We start from the raw sequence: 24,460 nt of genomic DNA, 5'->3' as shown, positions 1-24,460 counted from the left end.
TCAAAATGACTACAAAATAAGTTATTTTGTAGCCAGCTACAGAGTAATAGTTATATATACATACTCAAACCGATAAACAAGTATGAATACATACATAATGTAGTTTATTGAAGATTCTCTATGATATATTAAAAATTCAACATCAACTCATGGGTTCAACCCATTCAAACCCCAAAAAAAGAAACCATCCAACCCAGTTTTCTATTAAATCTAACCCAACCCAACCCATTAAACCTATTTGAACCCAACCCATTACTAGGCCAGTTTAATATACTCTACAGGTACCTGAAATCTGCTGAGTACCCACCGGGCACAAAAGCAGGTACAAAATCTTACCCATGGTTATGCTCACGGTCGCGGGCATGTAAAAGTTCCTAGGTCACTAAGGCCTCGTTTACTTCCAAAATCCCACTAGCACTTTCGTTTGTATTTAACAAATATTGTTCAATTATGGACTAACTAGACTCAAAAAAGATTTGTCTAGTCAATTCCGACCAAACTGTGCAATTAGTTTTTATTTTCATCTATATTTAATACTCTATGCATGTGTCTAAAGATTCGATTTGATGGAGAATCTGAAAAATTTTGCAAATTTTTTTGGGAACTAAACAAAATATACTTGCGAGAGGATAAGGCCCTGTTTAGTTTCCCACCCAAAAATTTTTCATTCATCCCATCGAATCTTTGGACACATGCATGAAACATTAAATGTACATAAAAAATAAACTAATTACACAGTTTGGTTGAAAATCGCGAGACGAATCTTTCAAGCCTAGTTACTCCATGATTAGCCTTAAGTGCTACAGTAACCCCAATGTACTAATGACAGATTAATTATGCTTAATAGATTTGTCTTACAGTTTCCTGACGAGCTATGTAATTTTTTTTTATTAGTTTTTAAAAACCCCTCCCGACACATCCGATGTGACATCCAAAAATTTTTTATCTCCAATCTAAATAGAGGCTTAAATGCTTTACCTGCACTTTACCCGACTGCTATGAGTGACACTGCGTTTGGTGAAGCCGGGATTTAGGTTCAGGCACAGAACAACACGACACAGGAGGATTCACCAGGAATATGATGAGGAAAAAGTCTAAATAACCCCCTGAACTATCAAGGGTAGTCTAATTTTGGGCTTGACCTACAAAACCGGGTAAATGGGACATTAAACTTTTGTTTTTGGTTTGATTTACCCCCTGGGTGGTTTTCCAGGGCGGTTTAGGCCAGCGTGGCGGCCAGCGTGGCGGCCGACGGCCCATGGGCCTTGAAGACAGTCGCCCCTCGGCCTCCCTCTCTCTATTAGTCTCACTCTTCTCCCACACGCTTCCTCCCCCGCGCTCTCTATCGAAAAGGCGACTCTTCTCCTTCAGCACCGGCGACTCGGACGGCACGACGGCGATGATCGGGCGCACCGGACCTTGAAGGAACCTCTGCTCGTCGGTCAGGGGAGTAGCTCCTTCTTGGTCTTGGAGTGATTTCTCGTTGTGTCACACCGCGCGGATATGGTTAGGGCGGATATTGGGGTTTTGTTTATCGGCGAAATTAGGGTTCAATGTGGTTGTAGTACTGGATCCGGTTGAGTTATGAACCATTGTCCATGTTTCTGTGATGCTGTTTTGCATTTAGTTTGTGGTGACGTACTGTTAGGGTTTGTATAAACCGTAGGATTTCAGTACAAATGTTCTGAGTGGTTCTCTGGTGTTCATGGCAGGATGGATGATAGTATTTGCATAAGATTTCATTTTGGTGGTAGTTTTACTAGTGTGGGTGGTGCCCAGTTTTATGTTGGAGGAGACAATGCTGAGTCTTGGATTGACATGGACAAGTTATCCTATTTTGAGATCTTGGGTCACCTATCTGATCACTACAATTCCACTGGTGTGTTGAGGTTGTACTGGCTGATTCCTGGGAAGCATATCACCAATGGTCTCATGCTGTTGGTGGATGATGATTCGTGTAGAGTTATGGCTGAACAACACACTGGATATAAATGTGTTGATATGTATGCTGAGGATGTTGCAGAGCTGAGAGCAGATGATCAAGACATCTGGCTTGGGGATGATGAAGGAGTAGATGATGAAGGAGTAGATGATGGGAATTATGAAGATTTCCTTGAAGATCCTACTGATGATGACAACTCACCTACAGAACTAGATGATAAAGGCAAAGGCAAAGCTCCTGCAGAAGAAGAAGAAGAAGCAGAGGATGTGGATGAGGTGGATAGTGCTGAAGGCTCTTCTGAAGATGAAGATTACAAGCTGCCACCAGAGGAAGACAGCAGTGCAGAGGATGAAGAAGCTTTGCAGTATAGGAACTATGCTAGGGAGATTAAGAGAAACATTAAGGCAAAGAAGTTAGGGATGCATGCCAAGCCAATTGGTGAAATAAGGGCAGAGGACTTAGTTGATGAAGTACCAAACTTGGATGAACCTGGAAGTCCTTTTCTTGACTCTAGTGAGGACTACTCATATGAGGAGGACAGTGATGGGGAGATCAGAAGGTGGAAGACATTGGAAAATAGGTTTGACCATAAGGCAGAGGTTCCAGTTTTCTCACTTGGCATGGCTTTCATTGACAGCAGGCAGTTCAAGAATGCCCTTGTCAAGTATGGACTTAAGGCACACAAATCACTGAAGTTTGACATAGATGAAAAGTTGAGGGTGAGGGCAAAATGTGACTGGATTGGGTGCAATTGGATGATATATGGGTCAAAGACTACAAGGTCTCAGTGGTTTAAGGTGGTCACATTTTCAGATGTCCACACTTGCCCACCCAGGAGGGACAACAACCTAGTGACCTCCACTGTAATTGCTAAGCACTATTACAATCAGATCAAAGACAACCCTACCTGGTCTGCTGGTCTCATTAAGGCTGCTGTGCTCAAGGATTTTCTTGCTGATGTGTCTATCTCAAAGTGCAAGAGGGCCAAGTCTCTGGTGCAGAAGCAAGCACTTGATGCTATGTCAGGAGAGTACAGCAGGATATATGACTATCAGTTAGAGCTACTTAGGTCCAATCCTGGTAGTACTGTGGTTGTCTACCTGGTCCCTGACATAGAGGGCAACCAAGTCTTTGAGAGGTTTTATGTTTGTTTTGATGCTCTGAAGAAAGGCTTCTTGGCTAGATGTAGAAAGGTTATTGGCCTGGATGGTTGCTGGTTCAAAGGTGCTCACAATGGTAATCTGCTGTGTGCAATAGGAAGAGATGCAAACAACCAGATGTACCCAATAGCTTGGGCTGCAGTTCCAATAGAAAACTATGATAGTTGGTACTGGTTTTTGTCCTTGCTGCAGAAGGATCTCAATATCAACAATGGAGGGCTTCAGTGGGTGGTAATCTCAGATCAGCAGAAGGTATGATTGACTACTATCTAATATGCAGAACAAGTAATTTTGGATGTTACCTAATTTCTTTTGCTTGCAGGGTCTCTTGAAGGAAGTCAAAGAGTTAATTCCTGCTGCAGAACATAGAATGTGTGCTAGGCACATCTATGCCAACTGGAGGAAGAAGTATACCGACAAGAAACTACAGAAGAAATGGTGGAGGTGTGCCAAAGCCTCAAACAGGGTGCTTTTCAATGTGTACAGGGCCTACCTTGCTCAAGACACTCCTGAGGGTGCAGCAGACATGATGGCAACGTCACCAGAGCACTGGAGTAGGGCTTACTTCAGGCGTGGCAACAACTGTGATTCAGTGGATAACAACATGTGTGAGAGCTTCAACCATAGCATCATGGAAGCCAGATTCTACCCAGTGATTTCTATGTGTGAGGCCATAAGAAAGAAGCTGATGGTTAGGATACAAGAGAATAGAGCAAGAGCTGACAAGTGGACTTGTAACATTTGTCCAAATGTTTTTAAGAAGCTGAAGATGAACATTGAGTTATCTGGCAAGTGTATTGTGTTATGGAATGGGGCAGATGGTTATGAAGTCCAAGACTGGGAAGACAGGAAGTATATTGTGAAGTTGCTCACTAGGGAATGTAGTTGTGAGTACTGGCAGCTCTTAGGGTTGCCATGTTGTCATGCTATTAGCTCAATCTACAAAGGGCACCAGAACTTGGAAGATTACATTGCTTCTTGTTTCAGCAAAGAAGCATACATGAGGACCTATGAGCATGTTTTGATGCCTGTAGAGGGTGCAGCAAATTGGCCAATATCTGACATGCCTAGGCCACTTCCACCAGCATATGTGAAGATGCCTGGAAGGCCCAAGACACAGAGGAAGAGGGAGGAATGGGAACAACCTAAAGGAGTAAAGTTGAGCAAGGTTGGTATCAAAATAACTTGCAGGTTGTGTGGCAAAGGTGATCACAACTCAAGAAGGTGTCCCAAAACCCCCCAAGCTTCCAACAAAAACATGGCTCACATCACCAGAGAGAAGAAAAGGAAGAGAAAGGAGGCAGAGGCAGCAGGTGCTGGGGCAAGTGCTGGCACCAAGAAGACAACAACTAAGAAGGTAAGAATCTGCAAGTACAGTGTTATGTTGTAATACATTTGTACTGTACTAGTGTCTTATATTCTAATACATATGTAGGCAAAGTCCAAAGCAAGTGCTCCTCCAACCTAAAGCAGTCAAGCCCCAATTGCAAGCCAAACTTCAAGTGCCACAACTCCTGCAAGGGGAAGAGGAAGAGCTAGGGGAAGTTCAAGTGGAAGGGGAAGTTCAAGTGCAAGGGGAAGAGGAAGAGCAAGGGGAAGTTCAAGTGGAAGACTGGCTCATCTCATGTTTGGAGACAACTACTGAAGCCCTGTTGTGTTTGATGTGCAACACTTTTGGTTTAGTTTATGTGTAACTGTGGTTTGTGTGTAACTCTGGCTGGTAACATAAGAGCATGAACAGATGCTTGAACAATCTATGATCTGAGCTACAAATGCTTTGGTTCTGTGACAAAAATCTTTTGTTTGTAAGATAGGAATCTTTCTGTCACAGAACCATAGACTGCATGTAGTAGCAGCAGCTGAAACTATGTACTCTAAGTCTGTGGAACATCTACTTTATTAAGCCTTCATGGCATCTAGCTTTTCATCTCACATTTTCATCTCAGAAGTGAATAAGCAAACAAGTATGATCTGAGCACAGGTTCATTCTAACATCAAATAGCTGCATAAAGTCATTACAACCCATTGCAAATATGGCATTACACACCATCCAAAAGCTAGAGCTACTTAGGTCCAACAGATAACTGACACACAACTACAACTACTGGACTTGACATCTATCATCCAATCTTGCCATTACACACCATGGCAACAACCATACCCATGAAGAACAAACACAACAACCTAAAGTACTCAGTAGAACACTTCTTGCTCTTGCCTTCTTCTATTTCCTTGTCCTTCATCTGCAAAGCTTTGACCTTAGCTTTAAGTTCTGATTCCTTCTTCATGAGCTCGTTTTGCAAGAACTCATTCACCTTCTGAAGCTGCTGAACATGCTCCATTGCACTGACATACCCAACATCAACCCCCTGCTCCATAACCTGCTTCCTCATCCTCCACACCTCATCACGCAGATCACCAATAAGCTCTAAGTACCACTCAGTTGGTTCATCATCAACCCAGACAAAGTAGGCACATTCTGCAACAGTCTGCACAAACTTCAACCAATCATCCAACAACTTCGATATGCATCAAAGAACAGATGCCAATGTAGGAGAAACAAACTTACCCCGCTCCTTTGGCATCTGCAGTACCTCCGCCCCGGGGACTTCTTACTCCACGAGATCCAGCGGCAAGCCTTCAGCTGGCAGTAGCAGTACTTCGCCGGCGTGTAGTCCAGGGGGCCCACGCGGTACGCCACCGGCGACCCTAGGCCATCGTAGCCGCCGCCACCGCCACGACCTGCAGAAGCCGAGCCACGAGAAGAACGCGCGCTTGACTCCGCCATGGCAGCAGCTGGCACCAACAAGAAGTGTCGTGACCTCCAAAACCTAGTTCGCCGGCGGGGGGAGAGAGAGGCGACCGGCAGGGGTGGGGAAAGAAAGGGGTGGGATGAAACGAGGGGAGAGGCGACTGTCTTCAAGGCCCATGGGCCGTCCTCTAGCTGGGCTGCCACGCTGGCCGCCACGCTAGCCTAAACCGCCCTGGAAAACCACCCAGGGGGTAAATCAAACCAAAAACGAAAGTTTAATATCCCATTTACCCGGTTTTGTAGGTCAAGCCCAAAATTAGACTACCCTTGATAGTTCAGGGGGTTATTTAGACTTTTTCCAATATGATGAGTGCTCCTTTCCTATTTAGACCTTGTTTAGTTTTAAAAAATTTTCAAGATTCCCCGTCATATCGAATCTTGCAGCATATGCATGAAACATTAAATATAGATAAAAAAGATAGGGGCATTTGGCTACCGGACATGCAAAGTGGCACGCATTTGCTGAAAGACACTTTTTCATGTAACACTCACCACCAAAACAGTTGCCATTTGTAAACCATAAAGCCAATGGCTATGAAATTTTAACAGCAACAAGATATGATAGTTATCTACAAATCATCTAATACTCACTTCCATAGAAAATCTTGTTAAGGACATGAAATCACGTCCACCAGCAACCTTAACAGCCATGATTTGCTGGTGGACATGATTTCGTGTCCTTAACGAGATTTTCTATGGAAGTGAGTATTAGATGATTTGTAGATAACTATCGTATCTTGTTGCTGTTAAAATTTCATAGTCGTTGGCCTTATGGTTTACAAATGGCAATTGTTTTGGTGGTGAGTGTTACATGAAAAAGTGTCTTCCAGCAATGGTCACCACTTTGCATGTCCGATAGCCAATTTTCCTGTAATTTACGAGACGAATCTTTTAAGCCTAGTTAAAAACGAAAGTGCTACAGTAGCGAAATCTAAAATTTTTCGCGAACTAAACAAAGCCTTAGGACCCCTTCGTTTGAAGGGAATGGCTCATTGGCTCCCTGGAAATATTCCATGCTGGATTTGTATTTTAATTTGAATAGGTTTTGTCAACTGGAATTATTTCTGGCCAGGTTTCAGCTTAACCGAACGGGCTCTGTAGGTGTTGTACCACCCATTTTAGCCATGCGTGTGCCGTGTGGTCCGCTCTATATATGTCCTACCTGCGTAGTCCTTGGATACAATTTTTCTTCTTTTCTGATACATGTAGGACCATTGATGTTCAGTATTACCACATCAACTGAAATAGTTACGATTCTGCACTCAAGATGGTCAATGATCATCTGATAGTTTCAAGACAACTATGTCATTCCTGCCTTTTGGTTCATTCTGCTCACAGGTCAATGTTCTTTTAGTTTGAATAATAAAAAACATGCCATTTGGCTGTAATTATTATGAATGGACATACCTTTGGTAAAACATGCAGTTAGTTACTGTGCCTCTAAATGAAAATGTGAATAATAGACACTTTGCATTGGCAACTGCTTCAGAAGGCACGGTGCACAAAAAGACAACAATTTCAACTGAGGCCGAAGAAAAACAAAAACACTGAGACGATAATGATTGCTCAGAGCAAAACTATCCTTCCGACAATGACTTTGTCGCCCTTCACTCAACTGAAAATAAAGCATTTACAGAGGCCATAAATAAGGGAAGAATCACACACATACAACTAACCTAAAACAAGTCAGTGCTCTTCTGAATCAAACATGATAATATCCAACTATATCATGATATCATTGGCAGTTAACAGCAGTTTTATGTCAAGTATAAAACAAGCTACAGGTTCACACATTTTAGCTGAACCATATGCATGCCATCAGACAGAAAATGTGAGCCCAACTAGCCAGCAGGATCTGCTTCGTAACTGGATAGCATAAGACAACAGTTCTCCAAATGTTTCTTTCAGGTAATCAGGTTTCAAAGAGAATTCATGCAAGTTTCCGTCAAGTCTAATCCAAATTACAGTTTTGCACACGCTTCGCTTCATCCAGTGTGCAGAAAAGGATCCCATGTTCTATCTTTGTGATAATAAAACTAATGATATGAAAATGAAGAAAACATTTATAAAGAGCCCAGGGTTACTAAGTATCAAATGGATCAACTAAAGAAATGTTACTCGCTGCTTTCAGAAACCTGATGTAGCTCTTGCTAAATTTCTCAAAAACAAATTGAGCCCCCAAAGATGCCCGGCTGTCCACCTGTAACTGTCTTTTCTGCTTTGTCAACCAATTAGTGCTGCACTCATTTTCACACAAGAATTTCAGAACCTGTAGAACCCTTGCATGACGAACAAGGAAAGTGGCAAGCTGCATCTCATGTTTTCGCCCCCTGTAACCTTTCAGCACCACTTCCTTGAGGTGATGGCCGAGGCACTCTATGCGATCATCATCCATTTCATGATTCAGTATTTTCATGATCTGGGGAGCAACCATGTGAGACTGCAACACAACAATAGCAAAATTCATCAGCACAAGCTTTAACAAGGTATGAACAATGAATCCCATTTTCGGTAGGATGACTAGAATTACCGTGACATAGAGCGTCTCCAAGCAAGGGAAGCACCTCAAGAAGTCCACCACAGGCTTCAGCTGCGGCTCCGGCATCTCCAGCGCCAGCGTCCTCACAGACCGGAGCTCCGCCGCCAGTTGAACGGCGCACATGGAACGAAACAATGCCGAGCCAAGCTGCAGCTCCGGGATCCCGATCCCCATGTAGCCGAGCATCTGCAGCCTCGGCGCACGCACTACGTTTATCGATGGGCCCCAGTTGATGTCGTGCGCCAGCAGCCTCTCCAGGGCGGGCGCGTCCTCGACGACGAGATGCTCCAGCTCGGCGCCGCCTCCCTCCTGCACGCGCCGCCGCGTCAGGGAGACCGACACTGTGAGGCTGCGCAGGCTCCTGGACCGCACGCGGAGGGTCCGGCAGCCGAAGACGCGGTCGAGCGACAGGCTCGCGAGCCCGGGGCAGCCGACCAGGAGTCTATGGAGCGCGGCGGCGGAGGGGACGCTGGCTAGGCGGAGGGTGAGTTCGCTGAGGTGGGGGAAATTGACTTCGCCGCTACCGGTGCCTTCCTCGGGGAGGCGGCAGTTGGTGAGCTCCGCGGTGCGGAGGGACCGGAAGGAGAGGAATGACGGAGGGAGGCGAAGGGCCTCGTCGGAGGGGGGCCGGAGGACGAGTTCGTGGAGGTTTTTGGCGGCGAGGGAGCGGATCCAGGAGTCCAAGTCTGAGGCGGAGGGACGGGCGGTGAGGAGATGGAACCTCACGGCGCTGCCGCGGTGGGAGGCGAGGATCCGGGACACGGCAGCGGAGAGGGAGGAGGCGGGGACGGGGAGGTGGGAGTCGAGAAGGTGGAGTGGCGCGGAGGACCATAGGCGGCGCCAGCGGTGGGATAGGATTTGGGTGCGCCCGGCCGCAGGGAGGGGGAGGAGGGAGAGGATGGTGGTGAGGATGCAGTCCGGGAGGAGGCTGATAAGGTCGGGGTCCTCATCGTCGTTGCCGGCGGCGGTGATGGCAGAGATTGGATTCGCTGAGGCAGTGGTCGCCATTTTGGGGATGAAAGGAAGTGGATTAGCGCACGCCGCGGTACATTTTCGACTCCCGTTGGTGATGTGATGGAAGTTAAATCTATCATCAGATTTCTTTTTTTATAAACACACAACCATATGGTGGCAAACTTAGGGGTGTTTGATGTGAGGCTTTAAAGTTTAATAGATATTGTTTTATTTTATTTAGCATTTAGTATTCAATTATTTTAAAAGATTTGTCTCGCAAATTACTTTATACTCCATCTGTGTTTTAAATTTAGTCAATAATCTATGTTTAATACTCCATGTATATATTCTAATATTTGATATGACGAGAATAAAAGTTTATGGATGCAAACCAAACAATTGCCTTATTAAAGGGACAGTTGTAACATACAATTTAAAGCACAATTAACAGTATCTTTAGGGGGTTGATATAATTTACTTGCTAAATTAATAGATTTAGCAAGTTAATAAAAGAAATAGTAACTTTAAATTTTGTTCTTCTCTAACAGTAATCTATAGTAGTTTTTTAAAATTTAGTAGTTTTTTAAAATTTAAAAATTTACAGTAGGGTCCACATCTATCTGTCATTTTTGGTTTACTATAGAGCTGATGATCATATCTTCTACTAGAGGGATAGTGAGTTCTCTCCACTTTGCAAATTTATGAGTTAAGAAGAATATTTGACAACTTTTTATTTTTAAGTACCTCTTTTACCAAACTGTTGGAGAAGATTTTTTTTCTTTTTGCTGAAAAATTAAGATAGAAAGTTGTTTTATCAAACTTCTAGAGATGCTCTAAATATATAGAATAAATTTGACAAACTAAGGCATTGTTTAGTTCACTTCAAAAACCAAAAAAATTTCAAAATTCCCCGTCACATCAAATCTTGTGGCACATGCATAGAGCATTAAATATAGACGAAAAAAATAATTGCACAGTTTACCTGTAAATCGCGATATGAATCTTTTGAGCCTAATTGGTCCATGAATGGACAATATTTGCCAAATAAAAATAAAAATGCTACATTAGCACAAAGAAAAAATTTTGGAAACTAAACAAGGCCTAAAGATCCATTTGATAAGGATCTAGATTCGAGGAGAATTCAGATTCTCCGAAGAAACGGTTCTACACGAAACAAAATCATTTGCTGCGAGCGTTTGGCTGATTGCCTAAATTCTGTTTGAATAGAGGTGGAGATGATGGAATAGACCAAAGTGCCCTTGATATTTGGTGAGGTTTTCTTGAGTTGCTACAAGTGAAAGAGTCTCGAGTGCCTAAAGTGGGCCTAAGAGATAAATTTTCACCTAAAGTAAAGACTTGTTTAGCATGCAATGCAAAATACAAAATCTCAACTATTTTGAAATGATGAAATAAAAAATATCAAAAATTTTAGAGGATATTCATGGATGTCGCTAATTTGGAGCACACAAGTCCGTAAGAAAGTTAAGATTTTTGCTTGGGTCTTGTTTAGTTCAACCTAAAATTCCAAGAATTTTTAAGATTTTTGTCACATCAAATTTTTAGACACATGTATGAAGCATTAAATATATATAAAAAAATAATTAATTGAACAGTTTGTTTGTAATTTACGAGACGACTAGATAATAATTATCAAATACAAATGAAAGAGTTACCTAAAAATTTTTTCCAACCTCTTCGTGAAGCACATCCTAGAAGATGACATCTGCGGATCTGCAGCCGTTGCTCCCACCATGTTGAAGACCGGAAGCATGTTTTTTTTTTCCAATGTCCAGCAAACGCTACAGTTTGGTCCAAGATTGGACTCCGATCCACAATGCATGTCTTGTTTAGGCCTCGTTTAGATTAGAGGTGAAAAATTTTTTAGTGTCACATCGGATGTGTCAGAAGGATGTCGGAAGAGATTTTTTAAAACTAATAAAAAAATAAATTACATAGCTCGTCTGAAAACTGCAAGACAAATCTATTAAGCATAATTAATATGTCATTACCACATGTGGGTTACTGTAGCACTTAAGGCTAATCATAGACTAACTAGGCTTAAAAGATTCGTCTCGCGATTTTCAACCAAATTGTGTAATTAGTTTATTTTTTATCTACATTTAATGTTCTATGCATGTGTTCAAAGATTCGATGGGATGGATGAAAAATTTTTGGGTGGGTAACTAAACAGGGCCTTAGTTCCTAAAAAGTTTTGTAAATTTTTTTAATTTCTCGTCATATCAAATCTTACAGTACATATATAAAGCATTAAATAATAAATATAGATAGTTTACCTGTAATTTACGAGACGACTTCTGAGCCTAGTTAATTCATAATTGGACAATATTTGTCAAATACAAACGAAAGTACTACGGTATTTATTTTGTAAAATTTTTTAGAACTAAACAAGGCCGCAGCTGAATGGAGGATACAGACATCTGGACTGTGCATACCCCTACTCATTTGGATGCAAGCTTGTGGCCGTTTGTTCTCCTTACTCTACTATGGTGGATTTGGGACGTCAGAAACGGTGAAATTTTCAGAAGTGAGGCTTCCTCCAGTAGGCGTGTGTTAAACTTTGGCCAGCGATGATCTTGTCATATGGCAAAAACGTCCAAGAACAGACCTAGATGTCTCCCATCTTAGACAGTAACGCCTCTAACTCCTTCACGAACTCGAAAAAAGTTTAGGTGGGGAAGCTCTTCCGCCAGGGGCGGAGGACCCGGTAGGGCGACGTAGGGCGCTCGCCCTACCTTGATTCCGCTACGGATTCCCACTCCTAAGTGCTTCCTACTACTAGTTAATAGCCATGGACGCAGTTTGGAAGTTCCACTATCTGAATCGTGAAGACTAGACGTATGAACGCAGCGTTGCGGCTGAAGGAAGAAGACTAGGACAATGAAACGTTACTTGGACAATTGGCCCTTTCCTTGTAGGCTTGTGCCTTTGGGCTAGCTAAATGTGCTTTTAGGCTGTCTCCAATAGCCTAGACTTATTTGGAACCCAAACCCAAAATAGGTTTCCAACACAATACTTATAGCCTCCAACAGAGTACCCATACAGAAGACCCATTTTAGATATCAGGAGAGGCATAACCCAAATTTGGGTATCCTCTCTCCTCGAGACCCATTTGCAGAGAGTGTTGTCTTTTAGGTCTTGTTGTTGGAGAAGACTAAAAATAGGTATGGAACCTTTTACCTGTAGCGCTAGCCAAAGGACAAATGGGTCTTGTATTTTAGGTGACCATTATTGGAGATAGTCTAAGGACCTTGTTGGCCTGTTGCCGACCCCAACCTTGCAGACTTGCAGTCTGATGATGCAATTTATCTTAATTCGTGATCTCGGACGACGCAGTTTATCTTAATTCGTGATCTCGCCTTTTCGTCTTCTCGATTGTGAATTCGTGATTTGCAGCTGACCTGGTGAAAGGATGGTGAGGGTTGAGGGCGCCGACCATTGCTGGTCGTAGCTTGTAAACACCCTTCTGTCCCTTCTTCGTTCTTCCTCTTCAAAGGCTGCAACAGGCCAACGGTTCGACACTTCCTTCTCTTTGTATCACGGCCACATGGTAACGCCTGAAACCTAAAACCTCTTTTTTCACTTGTTTTCTTCGCCATACCTTAATTTTTTTTTGTCCTCCGCCACTGTCTTCCGCCCGTTTGTTTTTCTTAAAAAACAATCCACCACTCAGAATACTATGCAGGTTCTATGTGAAGAGCCTTGGGAATTGGTTGTTTGCTGCAAAATACAATCATTTTGTAAAAATATACGAGCTATGACATTTCATTTCATGGATTCATTGAATCTTTATCTATATCTGTATTATAAAGAAGCAAACGAATTGAAAAAATATGATGTACATACCCACCTAATATCTGAACCGTTGATGGCTTAGTCTCATTTAATCTAATACTATCCTAAATGTTTGTCGCCACGATATGTATGCCGACAACTTTGACACGATTTATAGAAAATACGTAAAATATTTTTATCTCCAAATATATTTATTAAAAGACTAGATTAAAATATCTATCCAGCGATATTAGTTGTGTCTCACAAACATTATTATTTTTAATATATATTTAGTCAAAATTGTTTATCGAGAAGCGAAAACAATATATATTTAGGGACAGAGGGAGTAGTTCCTATTAATCCAATGGTGGAGCCAGTAATAAAACCTAATATCTTACACGCCATGTTTTTTTCACCTTCCTCGTGTTCTTTCTCACCGAGTGACTCCTTACCCACGCGTGTGTACGCACAATCATAGTTTTTAAGGTGTCTCCTAGGCGACGACTTGGCATCCGGGCGCGATTTGGATTGGGGCGTCGGGGTTGCCGCGGCGAAACAAAAATCGTCGCCTAGGCATCCTTCTCCCCTAGGCGGACGCCACAAGACGGTAATCCACGGGAAAAAATGTGTGCAGTGCGCTCACGTGGGAAGATTAGGGCACGCGGGAAAGGACAGCACGCTGCGCGTAGACCTCCCGCCGAGTCTTAGTCGAGTTAGTTGAGAGAGAGAGAGAGAGGAGGAGGAGGAGGAGGAGGAGGAGGAAAAGAAAGAGAGAGGAAGAGAGGAGTAGGCGGCAACGCACCTCAAATCTGCCGCCAGCACTGGCGTGCGCGACCGCCCCGCGTGACTTTGCTCCGCATGAGGCCTGTCCGCACGACTGCTATGAACGAGGCCCCCATCGTCTATGGGAATCTGGTTCGTGCAAGGCCGTCCCCATCTGCACGACTGCTCCTCGTGAGGCCGCCTCGTCCACGCGACTCTGCTCTACTCACCCGTGAGCCTCTGCTTTGCTCCATCTGGGACTCTGCTCTACTCGACCACAAGCCTCCGCTCCATCCGTTTCAGACTCTGGCGCATCTGCTTCCATGACTCTGCTCCGACTGTCCGGTATATCGCCCCTCCCCCATCTTCCTCTGCTCTCCCTCCCCCTCGTGCCCATGCTTTGCTTCTGCTCTCTCTGTTGTGCTTCTTTCTTCTATTTATTCTGATGTGGTTGCCTAATTACTTATTGTCGTCATGCTTGTCTGTTGGATGTCTAAACTTTGCTGCATAAGAGATTAGTTTATTGAACTTTGCTGCATAAGAGAGATACTATGTTGATCTATGTCATTGACTCATTATATATGTGCCCTGAGGCTCTGATGGTGAACACCAGTATAAAAATGCTCAATTGCTTACTGGTTGTCTGGCTGCCATTACATGCTGCATCAAGTACTCACTCTCAGTTTTTAATTAGTCTTTTGGTTCTTTTTATGCAACACACCAACAAGAAAGGATGGCAAGTCTACCTTTTGTCAACAAGAACAACTATGATCCTGAGGTAGACAAAGCAAGAAAGGTCAACTCAAATGATCTAGTCTAGAAGTATGGATATTGGGCAAACCTTTAGAAGCCAGATAAGGTGACATGTACTCTTTGTGACACTAAGGTTTCTAGAGGGATAAAAAGGTTAGCAGCACCTAGCAGGTGGATATGGAGATGCAAAAATGTGTCCTAACACCACCATTGAAATTAGGAAGGAGATTGCAGCTTACTTGAAATCTAGGAAGAGGCCATTGTTCCTTGAAGAGGTATTGAGCCACCCGAGAAACCAGAAGATGTGGTTGTAATAGATGCAGTAGCCAGCCCTAGCAGCTAGAGCTGAATTTGTTCAAGTTGAAGAAAGTGCACCTGAAGAATCCCAAGCTTCTAAGGTGTAGCCAAGTTTAGGGACTGCAGCTAAACAAAGGAGTGCAAATTATTTGTTCAAGGCTACTGCAGCAAATAATACAAAGGCAAAGCCGAAGGCTAACAAGTCAATTGATGCTTCAGAAAACACCTGAAGAAATTGTTGATGGAAGGCGTAAAGGATGTTCTCAGCCAACAATCATAGCCAAGAAAAGGACCAAGGAAGAGAAGCACTATGTGGTTCTATGAGTGTGGCGGGCCTTTTAATGAAGCAGCAACAAAACAGTTTGAGATTGCAGTTGAGGCAACTGCACAATTTGGTTCAGGTTCCCAGCCTCCTACTCCCTATATGTTAGGTGAACCATTGCTTAAGGATTCTATGAAATTGACCAGTTCTATGAGGGAGGAACATGAGCAGGCTTGGAAGATGTATGGCTGCACACTTATGTCAGATGGGTGGACTGATAAGAGAGACCGTCATTTAATCAACTTCCTTGTGAACAGCCCTATGGGGACTTATTTCTTGGAGTTTGTTGATGCATCAAGTGAGGTACATGATGCATTTATGCTTGCTGATTTGTTGGAGGCAAAGATTGAGGAGATTGGGAAAGACAAGGTGATTCAAGTTATCACTGTTAATGGGGCTAATTACAAGGCAGCTGGTAGAATTCTAATGGAAATAATTTACACTGTATTAGAGCCCATGTGCTGCACACTGCTTGGATCTCATGCTAGAAGAGATAGGGAACTTGAAGGAATTTAAGAAGCCCATTGCAAGAGCCAAATGTGTCACAACTTTCATCTATAGGCATGGGAAAATTCTCAGTTTAATGAGAGAAAAGACAGGGGTTGATCTAGTGATACATGTAGCCACTTGATTTGCCACCTCTTTCTTCACTTTAAAAAGTTTGTACAAGCATAGAGATGCTTTGAAGGCTTTATTTGTTAGTGAAGAATGGATGGGAAACAAATTGGCACAAACTACAACCGGTCAAGAAGTGCACAACACTGTGCTCTCTATGGAATTTTGGAATTCAGTTAAAGATTGTCTTAGAGCTTTAGCCTCTCTTCTTATTGTTCTTAGGGTGGTAGATGGTGTTGAATATCTTTAAGATCATTGAAAAACGTTGGGTGACACAAATGGACCATCCTTTGTATGTGGCTGCACTGTATTTAAATCTAGGAAGACTGCATTCTCTCATACAAGCTAATGATGATGCAATTGTTGGACAGTTAAGAGGTTGTTTTCTTGATGTGCTTGAAAGATTGGTGGAGGATGAAGAAATTAGAAACAAGATTGATGCTCAATCCTTGGACTATGAAGGCCTTAGAGGAGATGCATTCTCAAACAAATTGGCCAAGCAAAACCTACAAAATTCGAACCTTCGTACGTGTTGTTTTCTTGTAATTGCAGCAGGTTTTAGTATGTGCAATTTAATTCCAGCAAGTATATTTCTTTCAAAATGCTAATATATGTTTGTATTTGGCAATATAGTTGATTGGTGGCGTTCATATGGTGGTTGTGCTATTGAGCTTCAAAGGTTTGCTAGACGCATTGTTAGTCTTTGTGCTTCATCCTCTAGTTGTGAGAGAAACTAGAGTACACTTGAGTTTGTGAGCATATTGCCAACATCACTAGTCCCTGTCTTCTACTAATTAATTTGTTCTCAACTAGCCAATTACTGGCAACTTTATTTGTTCTTTTCCCGTTCTTCTTTTGTAGATGCATACAAAGAAAAGAAATAGGTTGCTGCATAAGAGATTGAATGACATTGTGTTTGTTTCCTATACAACCGGAAGATGAAGACAAGGTTTCAGTTATGGCATGAGAAAAAAGAGAAAATTTTGATCCGGAAAATTTTGATCTTTTGGTCATTGAGGAGTTTGACTGGGACAATGAGTGGGCTGATTCCTCCTATGTTCATCCTCAAGGTGTCCGTGGGTGTGACAACTATGACAATGGTAATGGCCTTACATGGGAACATGTGGATGAAGCTGTTGGTGCATCAAGCTCGCTGCGAGGCCGCAATCTTCCAAGGAATGCCAGCAGCAAGCGTGCAAGATATGGAGATCCACATGACTTGGGTTTGTCCAATGAAGAAGAGAAAGATGAAGATCCACATGATGATGCTGATGTGAGTGATTGTGAGCAGGATCCCAATGGCTCCAATGGTGGTAGCGAAAACATGGAGGCTCCAAACATCCTTGATGAGTTTGATGATGGATATTGACTATTGAGAGTTGGCTTCTAGCATATTTCAGATCTGCACTAAAATTACTTTTGTGTTGTACTTGTGCACTACTTAGCATGCCATGAGAATATGAGACTCTAACTTTTTGTGGTTGGGCTATGTTATGTATTGTGGCTATGGACTACTAATTATGCCACTAAGACTATCTTAGTTATATTTGTGAACTGCTTGTAATGTGGCTAACTATGCCACTAAGACTCTTATGTCTTATCTATATTAATTTCTGGAATATTTGTAATGTGGCTAACTATGCCACTAAGACTTTTTTCTAAGTTTATGGGCTGATGTAATGATAATATATTGGTATTTGCTTGTGTGTATCTTCTGTTGCTAAATTTCCTTGTTGTTGCTAAATTCTTTATTGTATATGCAGCTTGCTGTTTGGGAGAAGAAAAAAGAGCTTAGATCATCAAAAGGTATTTCACTATTCATATTTAATCTGATTAGATTACAAAATGTTTCTGTTACATAATTATATTAATGAGTCATATGTTGAAACTTGTTAGGAGTTGTATGGCACATGGAAGAAGACAACTAGAAACAGGAGGATCACTGCTACATGGGCTCCAGAATTGGCAGCAGAAAGGTATGTATATGTATGCTTATATTGTTCTATGAAAGGTTAGAGCATATATATATGCGTCGCCTTGCTGAGCGCCTAATTAACTTGCCTAGGTGTCTGGAAGGTACGGTGGTGGAGCGCCGCAGCTCGCCTTCCCACCTTAAAAACTATGCCCACAATCTTGGCGGTTTATATTAAATCAGACGGAATGTCATCGATACAAATGGACCAAGCACTCAAGAGTCAAGACAGGTACTGTAGGACTTCTAATGGCAACCATAAGTTCTAGAGATAGATAAAGGATTTTAACATTCAGTTTAGTCCAAATGGACCACAAAAGAGCAGTCGTTGGCAGCTGAAATATGACACTGTAGATATGGTCAGAATCAGAGATTTACCTCCATTTGAAGTACGCGCACATTATCACTGGAGCAATGGTATAACACAACAACAGATCTATCAGAGGAAATTACTTGCAACAATTAGGATGAATAAACCAAATTTCCTAGGAGTATTTTAGACTCCAAACATGTAGTATACGACGTTCATAGAGGACAAGAGACCCACACAAGCAGCAGCAGTTACATACAGTGATACAGGCGTCTCTCGTCAGTGGTCACACACTCCTCGGCTTGGCTATAGCTTTGAGCGGGGTAGCCATGGTCATCGTCAACCCCAGACTCTCGGACATGTCCACGCCATTCTCCATCGCCTCCCGCTGGAGCGCCCAGTCGAACCGGAGCAGCAGCGAGCCGAGCATGGCGTGCAGCATCCTGGTGGCGAGCGGCAGGCCGAGGCAGGCGCGGCGGCCGGCGCTGAACGGGATGAACTCGAACTCCGTCGTGCCCACGAAGCCGGTCTCACGGTGCCGCGGCTGCAGGAACCTCTCCGGCAAGAACCTGTCGGGCTCCGGCCACGCCCCGGCGTCGCGGTGCACCGCCCAGATGTTGACCAGCACGGTGCTGCCCTTGGGCACGGTGTGGCCATGGATCTTCACCGTCTGCTCGGCCTCGTTCGGCACCATCGGCACCACCGGGTGCAGCCGGAGCGTCTCCCTGATGACTGCCCGGAGGTAGGGGAGACGGCCGACGTCGGAGTGCTCCACGTACGGCTTGGACCCGAGAACGCTCCGGAGCTCTTGCTGTATCTTCCGCAGGGTGTCTGGGTGCTGCAGGAGCTCCGCCATTGCCCACTCGATTGTGCTCGATATTATATCCACAGTCGCCAGAAATATGTCCTGTAATGTCAATGTGGTGTTACCGCCAAAAAGTTGAACAATGCTACCCACGGCATAGTTACTAATTAATCACACACGCGCAAATTAATCATACACACGATACGTGGGTCGATCGACACGTATCGTTTGACACAAAGCGTTTGGTGTGCTTACCGCGAGAAATGTTCTCATCACATCTCTGTTGACGCTGATCATCACGCCGTCGTCCTTCCCTCGCTCCGACGACATGTCGAGCATCACGTCCAAAAGGTCCTTCGTCGACTCGCACGAGCTGACACCGCCGGCAGCACCAGCAGCTTCTCGCCGGTGCCGCGTCCGGCGCTCGATCTCCTCGTCGACCAGCCGGTAAACAATCGCCATCCGTCTCCCGAAGCCCCGCCGCACGCCCTGGAGGTCGGCCGCGGCGAGCGCCGGGAAGAAGTCCGACACGTTGGGCTTCAGTGACAGCGCCACGGCCTCCCGCGCGGCGTCGTGCAGCGCCCGCGCCGCCGCGTCGTCTAGCCCCGCCGAGAACATGGCGCGCCACTGCAGCTCCATCAGCGCCGCGAACACGGCGTGCACGACCTCCACCGGCGCCTCCGCCTCCGCCGCCGAAAGCTCAGACACGCGGCGGACGAGGTCGAGGACCCCGTCCCGCAGCAGCGGCCGGACGCGAGCGCCGTCGAGCTGCCTCGCCGAGAGCAGGTGCTCCGTGCCGATCCTGCGCAGCGCGCGCCACCTGCGGCCGGGCGGGAGGACGAAGACGGAGTTGGCAGCGTGGCCCAGAGCTCGCCACGCGTCCGGCGGGGTGCGGCCGGTGAGGCTGCCGTTGTGCGTCTGCAGGATCTCGCGGGCGGTGGACGGGGAGGAGGCGACGATGGTGAGTAGCGTGCCTAGCCGGACCGTGATGAGGGGCCCGTGGCGTCCGGCGAGGCGCGCGAGGGAGCGGTGCGGCAGCTCCTCGCTCCCGACGTCGAGGAGGTTGCCAATGAGCGGGAGTGGCCTGGGGCCCGGAGGAAGCCGGCGGTGGCGGTCGGCCAGCAGCTGGAAGACGTAGGAGGAGATGGAGATGAACAGGAGCATCGACATGCACACGAGGAAGAAAGCCATTTTTGTTTGATTGATTGGTTTTGTTTCTCTGCAAGCAGGAAAGCAGTATATATGAAAACGAACAGCTTGGGCATGAATTTATAGTGATACGCAGCCACGCGCCGGCCTCCGAAGTAATTAATTACTCTCTCCGTCTCCGAAAGAATTAATTTCTAGAGTTGTCTTTAAGTCAAACTTTTTAAACTTTGACCAAATTTCTAGAAAAAATACTAAGATTTATAGTATCAAATTAGTATTATTAGATTCATCATAAAATATATTTTCATATAATGTGTATTTTATATTATAGATGTTGTTACTCTTTTCTATAAAGTTAGTCAAACTTTAAAAAATTTGACTGGCACGGATCCTAGGAATTGATTCTTTCAGGGACGGAGGGAGTAATTAATTAGACCTGGCCTGCACACGCAGGTGACCGCGTCGCATCGCATGCAACAGGACTGTGGCCTTGTTTAGTTCACCCTGAAAACCAAAAAGTTTTCAAGATTCTCCGTCACATCGAATCTTATGGCACATGCATGAAACATTAAATATAAACGAAAATAAAAACTAATTACACAGTTTAGCTGTAAATCGCGAGACGAATCTTTTGATCCTAGTCTATGATTGGATAATATTTGTCACAAACAAACGAAAGTGCTACAGTACCGAAAACTTTTCACTTTTCGGAACTAAACAAGACCTGTGTATCTGCATGGAGAGCACGTACAATTTATGTTAACGTTCTGAATGTTAACGTTCTGACGTCACACTTTTTAGGAATTAAAAGAGCGATAGGTGCTAAGGCCCTATTTAGATTAGAGATGAAAATTTTTTGGGTGTCACATCGGATATGTCGGAACGATGTCGGAAGAGGTTTTTAGATACTAATAAAAAAACAAATTACATAGCTCGTCAGAAAACTGCAAGACAAATCTATTAAGCATAATTAATCTGTCATTAGCACATGTGAGTTACTGTAGCACTTAAGGCTAATCATGGAGTAACTACGCTTAAAAGATTCGTCTCGCGATTTTAAACCAAACTGTGTAATTAATTTATTTTTTTATGTACATTTAATGTTCCATGCATGTGTCCAAAGATTCGATGGGATGGATGAAAAAATTTTAGGTAGTGGGCCTAAACCGAGCATTCAAATTGAATTTAGATTGTACCAGTCTTTCTTGTAAGATTTTTTTAAAACAAAATCTTACGTAGATATATTTGGACATAATTTGATTGATGGATATTTATTTTATAAAGATAGAATGTTCTTTTTTATTGAACAAATGTGGTGTTCAAAGTCCACGAAATAATGTTTTGCCTTCATAAGACATATGTTCTAGTTTTAGAAAAACAATGTTCTAGATTTAGGATAGCGAATTCTACATTCATGATAACTGTGATGAAAATAGGAAAAACTATAGCAAATGCTATGATTAATGTGGAAAATAAAATAAAATTGAAAAGAAAATGAAATTAATAACCAGAACATTCTATTTATACGACGTGAACACTCTTAAATATAAAACGTCATATATATATATATATATATACACACTACATGAACATCACACATAGACCATAAAGTAAAGGAAATAAAAAAACAAAACATCAACATAAAATAAAAAATAATTAATTAGAAGGACAATAGTCAATTTTCTAAAGATTAGAGAAGAAAATAAGGAAAAAAGAATAGAAGAAAAGAATAAAAAAGAAGAAACTCACATGCGTAACACCCAAAAATTTGTCTTCTTTTAAAATAGATGAATTTGATTTAAATTAATTAATATTTATGAGCATCAAAATATAGGAAAAATAACTAAATTTGGGGAATTAAAAATTTAATATAAGTTTAGAAAACATTTTTGATGCATTCATGCTACAGCACATTTATTTTGTGATGTGTGAATTTTTGTTTGCAAAAGAAAATTTTGTTCAAAATTCAAATTGCAAATGTTCTTGAAAATGAGTTTCAAAATAAAAAGGAAAAATCCACCTTTCTCCCCCTACCCCCCGCTCTCGGCCTGCTTGGCCCAAGCCAGCCCAGCCGGCCACCCCCCCTTCCCCCCTCTCTCTCTCTCTCCCGCTGACAGGCCGGGCCCGCCTGTCAGCTTCATCCCCTCCAACCGCCCCCTCCCTCTCTCCTTTCTCTGGATGGAAACCGGCGCCGCGCCCGCTCCCCGCTGCCACTTCCCCACGTTCTCCTCGCGTTCAGCCTCATTTGACGAGCATCCGCGCCCAAGCCAATTCCCCCGCTCTCAATCCACTCCTTTCTCTCCCCTGTCCTTCCCCCGCGAGCAGTGAACCACCGCAAGAGCGTCGCCGCGATTCACCGAGCGCCAATGGGCCAAACCGAGCCTCCTCCGACCCCGTTCATCGCGCTGGTGAGCTCCACCTCTCCCCCGTGCACTTCCCGATCAAATTTTACGTGTTTTGGTGCTCTCTACCGTGCTAGCCGCGTGCTCCGGCGAGCTCCGTGGCCGTAGGCCATGGAGCGTGCCGCTCGGGTCTCTCCCCGGCCGCGCAGAGGGCATGGTTGGGTTCGCGTCGTCCTTCTCTCTCTCCCGGTGCTTTCGTAGTTGAAAACCACGCTCTGTAGAGCCCTATCGAGTTTCGCCGGAGAGCTTCTCACCGTCGGCTATGGTGGCCGCCGTCTCCCCTCCCCCTTCCGGCCGCCAGCGCCGCCCCTCTCTCCCCTTCCCTCTTCTCATCCGTTGAATTCTAATCCAACGGCCCTAGATGATCCATACCCCTTCGGGGTCCATTTTGTTAAAGAAACCCCCTGGAACCTTGTATTTGCACCCGCAGTCCTAGGGAGAATTCCAGGATTTTTTTGTATTTATTTAAAATCCGTTTAAACTCTATTTTATTTACAGATTTGCCACTATATTGTTTTGGCCATAAAATATTCGTTTTAGCTCTGATTTGACCCGTTCAAATTGCGTTAGATTCGTATTTAAATTCTCTACGTGCTAGGTCCATTGTTACTGCAATTTGAAATTTTTAATTTTTAGGCTGAGGTTTAATTAATTAAATTGCTATAGAAAATCGTCGTAAATTCGTAACTTGGTCGTTTTAGTTCCGATTTTCGTGATCTTCGTATCCATGTGATCGTAGCGAGACGTAGGGTCTGTTTTTAAACTTTTTATTTTGTTTTTGATCTGTTGGTGTACTGTTCTAATTAAAGGATTGTTTGCTTGTATGTTTGATCCTGGATGTGTGTTGTTGTGTGGTGCCGATCGAGCACAGACGGCGACGTGACCGTGGGTGATCCATTTTACTCCGAAGAGCAGCAAGACCAGCAGCATCTTCCCTTCACCGAAGGCAAGTATAACATGGGTTCTCCTTATAAACCTACTCAATTAATTACGCATTTGCATGTGTCTAATTTTTATAACCCTAAGAACATCCTAGCTGAAAGGTCCTTGTTTGGTTTTGGTAATTGAGTGACAACTTAGGTGGACTAATAGTATTTATGTGAGATATACAAGAGATTAGTCCACAGGTGGATATGTGATGATAAAGGAACTCATTGCATATGAGACATGACATGGAGTCATGTGACCAAGGTGGAGAAGATCAAGATGAGGCTTGGCTCGATGGACTAGTTGCAAATGTGAAGGGCAAGTCAGAGGCTTTGAAGCGAGGGACCGCGTGTGACGGTGAAGCTTGAGCAAGACTTGACGCCGATGGACCAAGGCAATGGTGAAGAGCAAGTGAGGTCAAGATCGATGAACCAATACGGTCATGTGATGATATGAAGTGGATCATATCATTTGTGATTGGTTGGTGCATGTGTTGCATCAACATCGAAGGAGATGGAATGAAATACGCAAGGCAAAGGTATAACCTATAGGGCATTTCATTTCACCGGTCTAAGTTGAGTAGAGAAGTGGTTGACCGGATTTAGGATAGATAACCGTACTATAAAGAGGGGAAATCTTTAATTGCAATGGTTATCTAGTGCCACTAAGTGTGAGTTTCTTTTGCATATGCATTGTGCTTAGTGACGTGGTGAGAATACTTGAGAAAGCCCTAAAAATTATTTGTGAAAATGCTAACTTAAGTGCTCAATTGTTTTTGGTACTTGGTGGGAAAGTTAGCACTTTAAAAGGGGGTTTTGAGTTGGAAAACCGAGCTATTAGTCTTGCCCAAACAGCAAGGGGTCGATCGGAGTTATTCTCTACCCTACCTGGATATTCTAATATTTGTGCTTGCAACAGAGAGGGGTCGGTTGGAATTTTAGCTGCCC

At 43.7% G+C, this 24,460-nt stretch overlaps 4 protein-coding genes across 4 annotated transcripts; 1 reads left to right on the top strand and 3 right to left on the bottom strand.

Annotated features, from left to right (window-relative positions):
• Positions 1,966 to 4,570, top strand: LOC8057296. The gene is made up of 3 exons (XM_021453394.1): positions 1,966 to 3,354; positions 3,425 to 4,459; positions 4,538 to 4,570. Exons 1-3 carry the CDS (start codon positions 1,966 to 1,968, stop codon positions 4,568 to 4,570), a joined length of 2,457 nt encoding a protein of 818 aa, XP_021309069.1.
• Positions 5,070 to 5,914, bottom strand: LOC8057295. The gene is made up of 2 exons (XM_021455003.1): positions 5,672 to 5,914; positions 5,070 to 5,591 (listed from the first exon to the last, which is right to left on the bottom strand). Exons 1-2 carry the CDS (start codon positions 5,888 to 5,890, stop codon positions 5,223 to 5,225), a joined length of 588 nt encoding a protein of 195 aa, XP_021310678.1. The 5' UTR covers positions 5,891 to 5,914; the 3' UTR covers positions 5,070 to 5,222.
• Positions 7,740 to 9,520, bottom strand: LOC8084626 (F-box/FBD/LRR-repeat protein At4g00160). The gene is made up of 2 exons (XM_002459668.2): positions 8,445 to 9,520; positions 7,740 to 8,354 (listed from the first exon to the last, which is right to left on the bottom strand). The coding sequence occupies exons 1-2, from the start codon at positions 9,459 to 9,461 to the stop codon at positions 7,998 to 8,000; spliced, it is 1,374 nt and encodes a 457-aa protein (XP_002459713.1). The 5' UTR covers positions 9,462 to 9,520; the 3' UTR covers positions 7,740 to 7,997.
• Positions 18,517 to 20,213, bottom strand: LOC8084624 (geraniol 8-hydroxylase). Its single transcript, XM_002459667.2, has 2 exons — positions 19,291 to 20,213; positions 18,517 to 19,137 (listed from the first exon to the last, which is right to left on the bottom strand). Exons 1-2 carry the CDS (start codon positions 20,203 to 20,205, stop codon positions 18,517 to 18,519), a joined length of 1,536 nt encoding a protein of 511 aa, XP_002459712.2. The 5' UTR covers positions 20,206 to 20,213.

The sequence above is a fragment of the Sorghum bicolor genome, chromosome 2 (genome assembly GCF_000003195.3).
Source record: "Sorghum bicolor cultivar BTx623 chromosome 2, Sorghum_bicolor_NCBIv3, whole genome shotgun sequence".
Lineage (NCBI taxonomy): Eukaryota > Viridiplantae > Streptophyta > Magnoliopsida > Poales > Poaceae > Sorghum > Sorghum bicolor.
The sequence above is the reverse complement of the archived record's forward strand: the minus strand, read 5'-3'. Positions and strand labels throughout refer to the sequence as shown.

Coding starts and splice junctions, on each gene's coding strand:
- LOC8084624 (XM_002459667.2), bottom strand. CDS start 20,205: ATGTCGATGCTCCTGTTCATCTCCATCTCCTCCTACGTCTTCCAGCTG. Junction 19,138..19,290: donor TGATGAGAACATTTCTCGCG/GTAAGCACACCA, acceptor TTGACATTACAG/GACATATTTCTGGCGACTGT.
- LOC8084626 (XM_002459668.2), bottom strand. CDS start 9,461: ATGGCGACCACTGCCTCAGCGAATCCAATCTCTGCCATCACCGCCGCC. Junction 8,355..8,444: donor TGGAGACGCTCTATGTCACG/GTAATTCTAGTC, acceptor GTTGTGTTGCAG/TCTCACATGGTTGCTCCCCA.
- LOC8057295 (XM_021455003.1), bottom strand. CDS start 5,890: ATGGCGGAGTCAAGCGCGCGTTCTTCTCGTGGCTCGGCTTCTGCAGGT. Junction 5,592..5,671: donor GCAGATGCCAAAGGAGCGGG/GTAAGTTTGTTT, acceptor AAGTTTGTGCAG/ACTGTTGCAGAATGTGCCTA.
- LOC8057296 (XM_021453394.1), top strand. CDS start 1,966: ATGGCTGAACAACACACTGGATATAAATGTGTTGATATGTATGCTGAG. Junction 3,355..3,424: donor TAATCTCAGATCAGCAGAAG/GTATGATTGACT, acceptor TTTTGCTTGCAG/GGTCTCTTGAAGGAAGTCAA. Junction 4,460..4,537: donor AGAAGACAACAACTAAGAAG/GTAAGAATCTGC, acceptor ATACATATGTAG/GCAAAGTCCAAAGCAAGTGC.